The 11,262-nt window shown below is 43.4% G+C and overlaps 1 protein-coding gene across 13 annotated transcripts in view; it reads right to left on the minus strand.

Annotated features, from left to right (window-relative positions):
- Positions 1-10,745, minus strand: part of LOC119965897 (heterogeneous nuclear ribonucleoprotein R) — a 40,467-nt gene extending 29,722 nt beyond the window's left edge. For 12 of the 13 annotated variants that reach the window (XM_038796966.1, XM_038796952.1, XM_038796945.1 and 9 more), the window contains exons 1-4: positions 10,545-10,731; positions 2,051-2,222; positions 482-600; positions 69-176 (exon numbers count right to left, since the gene is read on the minus strand). In XM_038796966.1, the coding sequence (XP_038652894.1) occupies positions 69-176; positions 482-600; positions 2,051-2,210 (387 nt within the window). In that variant the 5' untranslated portion in view covers positions 2,211-2,222; positions 10,545-10,731. Of the gene's footprint in view, positions 1-68; positions 177-481; positions 601-2,050; positions 2,223-10,544 lie in introns of all 13 variants that reach the window. The other variant, XM_038796974.1, reaches the window with a different exon arrangement.
- Positions 10,746-11,262: the final 517 nt, after the last annotated feature.

Raw genomic sequence — 11,262 nt, forward strand, 5'->3', positions numbered from 1 at the left:
CTGTTTAAAATTATCCCCTACCATGGCTAGCAGAAGCAAAAATCTGAATTTTCAAAATGTGTCTATACCTTAATTTTTGACTCATCTGGACCCTTTGTAGCATCTTGTACTTTGCTACCTTGTTTCTCCCGCTGTCTATAGGTCTTCATTACGCCACACAGAAAGGCACTTTTATTCTGAAAGGGAAGATTGAACCAATAGCATGAAATTGAACCATAGCTGGATGAAAGCATAATTTTGTTAACTGAAAATTTTGTTTCCCGACATCAAATGTTGTGAACTGCAGCCTTTTGTTTCATTCTACCCTTTTGTCTGCATAGTCACTATTTATTTAACATTATGGATTTTCCTTTTGATGTTTTGTATCTTCTCTCCAACTGTAGGAAATTAAAGCAAAACCAATTGCAATTATCCTTTTAATTTCATCCCTTATTGGTACAACATATCAGAAGTGAAAACTTGTATTACTGCTATATTTTACCTGCACGTGTGATAGGTCGCTTTCCTTAAACTGTTGCAATACGGACAGTGCTCCTTCTTCATTGAACTCTCTGAGGGCATCAATGGCTCTCTCATCAAGATCAGCATAAGATACTAACCCTGCAAACAAAATTTGAAGCTTAAGTGTTTGATAATAACGGTCAAATAATTTTTAAATATACATAAACTCAAAGTGTACCAATTTCATGATCTACTTCCACCACTTGAGCAACTACCTTCAAGTTAACATTAGGAACCAGGGACAAAAAGAAAACAAAGATAACATACAGGAGCATTAATTCTTTCTGCTTTATCTAAATCTTCAGGTCAGTGTGGATATTCTTTGGGACAAGTTTCTGCTTCTGCCTAAGCTGTTATGAAGTGCCTAGCTCAAAGATTGTATTCGGAGTGAGCTTCTGATGTCTACTTTAGACATTGGTGTATTTTAATATACTATTAAAATACAGGAATACCCTTCAGCACACATATAATGAAACAGGATACAAATCTAATTAGATATAATTCACACTTGAACCAATTTTTAAAATATAGTGTGTACCTCAAGAACTGGTTACATTTAACTACATATTCTGTCTCATCCAGGAATGGAATCGACCTTACACACGCAATTCAGTCCCGAGACCACTGTCAGTAACGCTCTAAATGGATATTTATTTAAATTTGTTTAGATTTTAGTTGTATTTCAAATTTCTATTAACAAGCACTAAAATGAAGAGCTAGAAACCTAAACTGTACAACAATTTAACACACTTAATACAGTTTAGGTAACCAACTATGGTAATTTTGTTTTAAAATAAAGATTTTTTTCCCCCCCTCATATATCATTGTGCACTTAATACCTGTGTCAAATTAACGATAATAACAGCTGACTTAGATCCAGCTCTGGGGAAAGTGTGATGCAATTAAGAGTAGGATATACAGCAGTCACTTAACCCTCTGGGTATTTGATGCAATGCCAAGTTAAATAAGGAGTGTATTATTGGAAGCAGATCAAAACCAATGATTATCACTTTCAGCTGGCACTAAAACATACTATTTTATGGTTCTAGATGCAGTAATATAGACATTAGTTGTTTAGGTAGGGTTCAAAATTAGGAAATGCACCTGAACTAAGAAAATTTCACAATCAAGCTAAACAAAATACACTAATATATTGAAATTCTTCACAACAATTGCCTACATGTTCATATTTTGTCTTTACTTTGTGTGTACAACTTTCAAACACCTTGAAGATATAGCAAACTTGTTTCAAACAATTAATCCAGCAGACAATGGCTATCATCAGCCATTGAATCTGTTCTCTATGATTCTACTACTTTAATTTTAAACTCAACATAAACAAATGACAAAATAATGCACTACCAATACTACTACAAAGGCTTGCAAAAATTATACACAGGAATTGCTTTCGAATTCAACAAATGCATCAAGTGTCAAATCCATCTCTCAAATTTGTCAGCAGCAAGTCAGGAGTTTTCCAGTTACATATCATTTTCAGGTTAAAGCAATATTTTGGACTACTAAAACCACAGGTCAGGGCATAATATACCTGTTTGAAAGATATCATCTAGCCTTTCTGCTACTTTCTGTGGCAAGCCAGCATCTATTAGCACCTGGTAGTGTTCTGAATGGGTGACAGCAGATGAGGTATCCATGGGTTCTTCCTCCTCCTTCACCTGCGCTGCATTTCCATTCACCTCAGTAGCCATTTCTAATTACAGCTGGAATGAAAAAAAATACTATTTAAAGACCATTTTTTTCCTCTGCATATCAGATTGTCACAAGGCTTTATTGCAAAATGCTACCTAAACACTGAGGCTTGGGGTGGTACAGTGGGCTAGAACACTGTTCCGTCACCTCTGGGATCAAAGTTCAAATCTAGCCCAGATAAACAAGATGAAAGTTTCTTCTATCCTAAAAACGTCCTCAGCAAAATCCGTTTGGGAATTTCCCAATGGACTGAATTCCATTATACAAAATCTGCTCACTAGTCACCACTCAGTAACAGAGATGGCTAATGTAGGAGATGGAAATGTCACGCTGTTTCAGAAGGGGTCCTCTGAGCTTGGAAGTCAGGCACCTTATCAAAACTGCAGAAAGCGAATGCTACATACCCAATTGAAACTATGTCTGACCTGATGGTGCTTGATGCTGGTACTTGGAACAGAGGAAAATCTTCCAGTACTGTCTTATCTTGGCAAAGTTGTATCAAGAGCTGTTATTTAACTCTTCAGTAATAATGGATAGGAACCTGATCACCCCTGTGATCCCTCCTTTTGATGAAGACAAACTAGTGAATAAAAATTCACAACATAAACTAATACCCACTAATATAAAGGTCAAAGTTCCCGGACGGCAGAATTTTAGTTCTATCGCCTCTGAACATCATTTCAAATCAAGGCACAAGCATGTTTCTGAATGAATGCGTCTCGATTTCAAAGAGCTTATTTATTGAATAGAAGAACAAAAAATACTATCCAAACCTTAAAATGAAACAACTGTATTCCTTGTACGTAGCTAAAAAGATTTCACAAACTGCATTTGCACAAACTTTATTTCTGAATGGCACATATATCGGAGAATAATACAAGACAGGAAAATGAGGATAGTCAAAATAAGGGAGGAGCCGATTAAGGTCAAAAAGGGAAATCATCTTCCACAGGCAGACTGACTGAAGTACTGAAATGAGTACTTTGCAACTGTTTTTAAAGGTCAAATCCCCCTTCAAAAACGCTTCTGTGACTTTCACTTTAGTAATGGAGAGGGATAGGTGCGTGCAACAGGGCAAGGTTTACAATTGGGGAAAGGGTAAATACGATGCTGCCAGACAAGAATTGAAGTGCATAAATTGGGAACATAGGCTGTCAGGGAAGGACACAATTGAAACGTGGAACTTTTCAAGGAACAGGTACTACGTGTCCTTGATATGTATGTCCCTGTCAGGCAGGGAAGAGATGGTCGAGTGAGGGAACCATGATTGACAAGAGAGGTTGAATGTCTTGTTAAGAGGAAGGAGACTTATGTAAGGCTGAGGAAACAAGGTTCAGACAGGGCGCTGGAGGGATACAAGATAGCCAGGAGGGAACTGAAGAAAGGGATTAGGAGAGCTAAGAGAGGGCATGAAAAATCTTTGGCGGGTAGAATCAAGGAAAACCCCAAGGCCTTTTACACTTACACGAGAAATATGAGAATGACTCGAGCAAGGGTAGGTCCGATCAAGGACAGTAGCGGGAGATTGTGTATGGAGTCTGGAGATAGGAGAGGTCTTGAACGAGTACTTTTCTTCAGTATTTACAAACGAAAGGGGCCATATTGTTGGAGAGGACAGTGTGAAACAGACCGGTAAGCTCGAGGAGATACTTGTTAGGAAGGAAGGTGCGTTGGGCATTTTGGAAAAATTGAGGATAGACAAGTCCCCCGGGCCTTACGGGATATATCCAAGGATTCTATGGGAAGCAAGAGATGAAATTGCAGAGCCGTTGGCAATTATCTTTTCGTCCTGTCAACAGGGGTGGTACCAGGGGATTGGAGAGTGGCGAATGTCGTGCCCTTGTTCAAAAAAGGGAATAAGGATAACCCTGGGAATTACAGGCCAGTTAGTCTTACTTCGGTGGTAGGCAAAGTAATGGAAAGGGTACTAAGGGATAGGATTGCTGAGCATCTGGAAAGACACTGCTTGATTAGGGATAGTCAGCACGGATTTGTATGGGGTAGGTCTTGCCTTACAAGGCTTATTGAATTATTTGAGGAGGTGACCAAGCATGTGGATGAAGGTAAAGCAGTGGATGTAGTGTACATGGATTTTACTAAGGCATTTGATAAGGTTCCCCATGGTAGGCATATGCAGAAAGTAAGGAGGCATGGGCTGGTGGGAAATTTGGCCAGTTGGATAACGAACTGGCTAACCAATAGAAGTCAGAGAGTGGTGGTGGATGGCAAATATTCAGCCTGGAGCCCAGTTACCAGTGGTGTACTGCTGTTTGTGATTTCCATTAATGACTTAGATGAGGGAGTTGAAGGGTGGGTCAGTAAATTTGCAGACGATACGAAAATTGGTGGAGTTGTGGATAGTGAGGAGGGCTGTTGTCGGCTGCAAAGAGACATAGATAGGATGCAGAGCTGGGCTGAGAAGTGGCAGATGGAGTTTAACACTGAAAAGTGTGAGGTTGTCCATTTTGGAAGGACAAATATGAATGCGGAATACAGGGTTAACGGTAGGGTTCTTGGCAATGTGGAAGAGCAGAGAGATCTTGGGGTCTATGTTCATAGATCTTTGAAAGTTGCCACTCAAGTGGATAGAGCTGCGAAGAAGGCCTATGGTGTGCTAGCGTTCATTAGCAGAGGGTTTGAATTTAAGAGCAGTGAGGTGATGATGCAGCTGTACAAAACCTTGGTAGGGCCACATTTGGAGTACTGTGTGCAGTTCTGGTTGCCTCATTTTAGGATGGATGTAGAAGCTTGGAAAAGGTGCAATGGATGTTGCCTGGAATGGAGAGTAGGTCTTACAAGGAAAGGTTGAGGGTGCTAGGCTTTTTCTCATTAGAACGGAGAAGGATGAGGGGCGACTTGATAAAGGTTTATAAGATGATCAAGGGAATAGGTAGACAGTCAGAGACTTTTTCCCCGGGTGGAACAAACCATTACAAGGGGACATAAATTTAAGTGAATGGTGGAAGATATAGGAGGGATGTCAGAGGTAGGGGGCAGAATTCTCCGCTCCCCACATGGCGTGGGAGAATCGTGGGAGGGCCTCCCAACATTTTTTACGCCGCCCTGGTGCCCCCAGCGATTCTCAACCCCCGGAAAAATTGCTTCTCGCCGTTTTTCACGGCGAACGGCGATTCTCCGAGCCCGATGGGCCGAGCGGCCGACCTTTCACGCCCGCTTCACCACGGCAGCAACCACACCTGGTCGCTGCATTCGTGAAACGGGCGCCAGATGCCCGTTTGGGGCATCTAGGGGCCCGATTTGGATGGGAGCACTGCGACTGTGCTCGGGAGGGGACAGGCCCGCGATCGGTGCCCACCGATCATCGGGCCAGCGTCCAAAACGGACGCACTCTTTCCCCTCCGCCACCCGGCAAAATCAAGCCGCCACGACTTGCCGGGCGGCGGAGGAGAAAGACAGCACCGCGCATGCACGGGTTCGTGCCGTCTGCGCGCTGATGAAATCCGCGCATGCGCGGGTTGGAACCGGCAACCCGCGCAGATGACATCAGAAAAGCGCCGTTTCCGCGTCATTTCCAGCGCGACACGGTCGCAGCCGGGAACGACGGGGCCCCGCTCCTAGCCCCCCCCCCCCCCCCCCCGGGGTGGGGGTGAATTAGGTGTGGGGAGCAGGCCCCGAGGCTGTCGTGAAGCTCAGCCTATTTCACGACGGCCATTTCGATTTTTATCGGGAGCGGAGAATACCGCCCAGGTTCTTTACCCAGAGAGTAGTGGGGGCATGAATGCACTGCCTGTGGAAGTAGTTGAGTCGGAAACATTAGGGACCTTAAAGCGGCTATTGGATAGGTACATGGATTACGGTAGAATAATAGTGTAGATTAATTTGTTCTTAAGGGCAGCACGGTACCATTGTGGATAGCATAATTGTTTCACAGCTCCAGGGTCCCAGGTTCGATTACGGCTTGGGTCACTGTCTGTGCGGAGTCTGCACATCCTCCCCGTGTGTGCGTGGGTTTCCTCCGGTTTCCTCTCACAGTCCAAGGATGGGCAGGTTAGGTGGATTGGCCATGATAAATTTCCCTTAAAGTGTCCAAAATTGCCCTTAGTGTTGGGTGGGGTTACTGGGTTATGGGGATAGAGTGGAGGTGTTGACCTTGGGTAGGGTGCTCTTTCCAAGAGCCGGTGCTGACTCAATGGGCCGAATGGCCTCCTTCTGCACTGTAAATTCTATGATAATCTATGATTAATCTCGGACAAAGTTTCGGCACAACATCGTGGGCTGAAGGGCCTGTTCTGTGCTGTATTTTTCTATTTTCTAAAAAGAGGACAATATAATTGCTACAGTAAAGGAAGATGGATAGAGAAATACAATTGGACAAAAATAGATAAGTAGTTAAAACACTGGCAGCACCGATCTCAAAAGAAAAACTTCATCCGAACCAGATAGAATGAATCCCAAGTTGTTGAAAAAAGGGTGAAAATTTCAGGGGCGCACGGTGGTTAGCACTGCTGCCCCACATCGCTGAAGACCCAGGTTCGATACCGGCCCCACATGGTACGTGTGGAATTTATTCTCCCTGTGGGTCTCACCTCCACAACCCAAAGTTGTGCAGGGTAGGTAGGTTAAATTGCCTCTTAATTGGAAAAATCCCAAAAAAATAAAATTTCAGAGACACTTGCCACAATCTCTCAATCATCCTTGGAAATGGAAGTGGTGCCAGAGTCCTGCAATGTTGCAAATGTTACAGAAGTTCAAAAAAAAAGGAGGGGGTAAAGATAAACCCTGCAACTACAAGCTTGCCAATCTAACACCAATCATAGGGAAATGAATTTCCACTTGGAAAAATATGGATTAATAATCACACCAACAGAGATTTGTTGCAGACAACCCTGTCTGAAAAACCCGATGAGTTCTTAAAAGTCAAAATGGAGAGGCTTGCCAATGGTTGTGTAGCTAATGTTATGTCCTAACTTCTAAAAGGCATCATATTTAATGCTGCACAATAACAAATGTACAGGTTGCCCGTTGGGGGAGGGGGGCAATATTAAATCACTGCTTCTTTAGATGTGGGCAAGGGGGGAAAGCAATTTCAAAATCTGCAGACGATGAAAAAAATTGGAAATGTAACAAACAGCAAGGAGAGTGGTGGCCATCTACAGGAGGACTTCCACCTTATGAAATGGGCAGACAAATGGCAGATGAAATTTAATTTGGAGGTGTGAAGTGTGCATTTTGGGAAAAGGGTATTAGGGATGGGCAAGGAATGCTGGCCGAGCCAGAGTAACCTATATCCCGTGAGTGAATCAAACAAAACATGAAAGGGCGGGCATGCAGGAACAGGGAATTCTCTAAAATGGAAGGACAAGTTTTGGGGATCCGGAACATAGAATAAAAAAAGCAAAGTTAAACTAAAGGTTTATGAATCACTATGGTTAGCCCTAAGCTAGAGTTCTGTGTTTAATGTTAAGTGCCATATTATAAGGAAGAATGCTAAGGCCTTGGAAAGGATGCAGAAATTCATGACAATATCAGGGACAAGGTGCTTCAATTATGAGGGGAGATTGGAGAATTTGGGATTGTCTTCTTAAAGAAAAGTAAGGAGGGATCTAAGTGCTGTTCTAAATTATGAGCGTGTTTAATAGAGCAAATGAGAACTTTTCCCAGATGGCACATATATCAGTATTAAGTCAATAACTATAGGACACAGATGTGTGCATGTGTAACTTACAAAACAATAGGAGGAGGAGGAAGAAAGACAAGGAGACAAATTGAATTGCTGTTTCAAAGGAGCTATAATGGGCCAAGTGATGTCCTGAACTACTATAAATATATCACAAAAGATATGTACAGCTAACAAATTAGATGTATAATGAGATCATCATTTGCCAACCGATTACTTGGGTGGGGAAATAAGCGTATTGCTGCATCAACCAAATGGAAATAGTACCTTCGGCCCATCGAGTCTGCATTGACACACAAAAAACCTGACCTGCCGACCCAATCCCATTTGCCAGCACTTGGCCCATAGCCTTGAATGCCATGACTTGTTAAGAGCTCATCCAGTTACTTTTTAAAGGATGTGAGGCAACCCGCCTCTACCATGCTCCCAGCATTCCTTGCCCATCCCAGAGAGTGCATTCCATACCCTCACCACCTTCTGGGCAAAAATGTTTTCCCTCAAATCCCACCTAAACCTCTGCCCCTGACTTTGAACTTGTGTCCCCACGTAACTGACCCTTCAACTAAGGGGAATATCTGCTCCCTATCCACGCCCCTCGTACACTAAAATTTGTAACTGATCTTTCAACTACAGGGAATAGCTGCTTCCTATCCACCCTGTCCACTAAAATTACACTACTAGTGTGGAATTTTATTCGCACATGATTATTAACATACTAATCCATATATGCATTAAATAAACACACGCAAGGTGTAACCGGATGAGAGGGTCTATTATGAATTAACCACTGATCTCATCTGATAATTTAAATATGTACAGTAAATTTGGATTTACATCCTCCAGTAACCATTTTAAAACAAGCTATTAGAAAAGTATTTATTTTTTTTAATCAGTGAAGCACCTTTCACAACCTCAAGATGTCTGAAAGCACATCATGACCAATTAATTCCTTTTGACAGTGTGGCCATGTAGGGTAAACAATAAATTGATTTCCAGTGATTTTTCTTACAAAAATATATGGATTGATCACGGTTTGACTTATTAAAAAAATGTCAAATTGTACCAATTTGAAAGCTCAATTATGATTATTACTACTCAAACTGTGGTATCAAGTGCACAATTTCCGAAATATAATAAAAACAAACTGTACCATCACAAATAAAACATGCATCTTGGATTTCATACAATACAATTCAAAACATTAATCAAATTAAACCTTTACTTAAATATTAATTGGTAGTTCAGACTGAACATTGCGTTAAAACCAAATTATTTCAAATGATAAACCAGCCTTTAAAATTCACAGCAGCAATGCAGCAGAACAAGTATATTATATGTAGCAAGTCTTTGGGGAGATTTAGCCAGTGCCTAAACTAACTGAAGTACAGTAAATACATAGCCCATCAAAAAAAACAAAAATTAAGAATGTTAACAGCTATGGAAAGGTCAGGATCGATTATGCAAGCTCTTATTCGCTTAACAGCACAAAATACCTTTCTAATGTACCCTGGATAGATGGAAACCATGGTTTGACTAAGTAATATATTCCCTCCGAACAAAGGATGTTTTGCACATTAAAGCAGAGCCGCGAATTTATAATCTGCAGATTCAAAAAGCTTTCGTGAAATCCCAAAAGCACGTGGTATAAAGTTCCAGTCTCCGAAAGCTTCTATGACCACAAAACCACTCAGGCTCGCTCTCATCGCCAAGCAAAACTATTTATTCCACGTGTACTAAAATGCTTAGTTCACCCATGCGTCAAAATCGTCCCAAACAATGAGGCAAAGACACACGTTGCCTCGACAGTCAAGTCACCACATCAAATAAAAACCTACTCCAATGCAAATAATTACAAAAACAAAAAAATGCTAGCTACATATTCAATCCTCGGCTCACCGTCATGATTTTAAAAGCAGGTTTAAGAATCCTACTTCCCAGTTAATTCACTGTTAAAATTGTATGGGGGTTTATCAATTACCACCCCCCCCCCCCGCCCCCATATTTTAAAAAAATGTCAATGAGGAAGCACTCTTGGATGTGTTACCATGATACAAAATTTATTTTGAAAATCAAATAACTCTTGAGTGCAGCACAACATGTGCACAAATTAAAATCGCGCCTTTTCTCCTTTGCCCATGTGGGAATTATCCAAGCGCCTTGTAGAGAAGGCTGGCAGAAAATCGATGTGGACAAAACAAAATATAATTCATAAATGACCCTACTGCCTCCGGGGCAATAAATTAAAATAAAAAATTTCAACAAGAGCAAAGGCCGGATTGGGGGGGGGGGGGGGGGGGGGGGGGCATTTGAATAGGGAATTTCAAGATTTTATTTCCCCGATCATAAATAAATTATTTTTTAAAATAACAAGAGCGACAGCTGAGGTAGGGATTGCCATTGGAAGCAGCTCAGTGTCGCTGCGGCCGCTCCGTACCTTTCATTTTCTCGTCTCTGGTCTATACAGAATAATTTGCAAATACGGATTTAATTTAATCGACGCATTTAGTCTCCCCGTAAATTAGAAACACTCCCCGGACGGTCTGCAATCTCCCCTCCTCCGGACAAAGTGTCGGCCCGCGGCCTGGTCGCCCCCTGAACAGCGCAGCTCCTGGGGCTCAATTTCACCGCGATCCCCTCCCATCTCCGGCCGGCCTTTATAATCGCAGCTCGCTCGCATACCCCAGCCTCCCCTTACCGTCTCCTCCGGGCTGGCGGTGCGGCTCTAAGTTCGGCTCTGATCTGCCCTTACCACCCCCTACCCTCTGGCCGGTCCGATGGATTGATTGGTAGGTGTGTGTGCTTTTTTTACAAAACAAGGTTGAAGCTGTCCCTAAAATGGCCGCAGCCGCCTCATGGATCCCGTTCCCGGCGCGGCACGGGGCTTCCCGGCGCCACCCGCACGGACCGGACACACCCCCGTCACCCCCAGCAACCCGGCTCGTCTGCCAATCGCAGACCTCGATCAGTGAGGGCCCAGCCGAGCAGTGAGGCGCTGCCGGCCAATGGAGAGCAGCGACAGGAGAGGGAGCCGGTCAGCCTGCAGGTGCACGCAAGCAAACAGGCAGGGGTGGGATCCTGGAATGTGAGAGAGAGATAGAGGAAGGAAGGAAGGAAGGAAGGGGGAGATAGAGGAAGGAAGGAAGGAAGGGAGGGGGAGATAGAGGGAGGAAGGAAGGAAGGGAGGGGGAGATAGAGGGAGGAAGGAAGGAAGGGAGGGGGAGATAGAGGAAGGAAGGAAGGGAGGGGGAGATAGAGGAAGGAAGGAAGGGAGGGGGAGATAGAGGAAGGAAGGAGGGAGGGGGAGATAGAGGAAGGAAGGAAGGGAGGGGGAGATAGAGGGGAGGAAGGAAGGGGGGGAGAGGGAGGAAGGGGGGGGAGGAGGGGGAGGGAGGGGGGGAGAGGGAGGGAGGGGG

The sequence above is a fragment of the Scyliorhinus canicula genome, chromosome 1 (assembly GCF_902713615.1).
Source record: "Scyliorhinus canicula chromosome 1, sScyCan1.1, whole genome shotgun sequence".
NCBI lineage: Eukaryota > Metazoa > Chordata > Chondrichthyes > Carcharhiniformes > Scyliorhinidae > Scyliorhinus > Scyliorhinus canicula.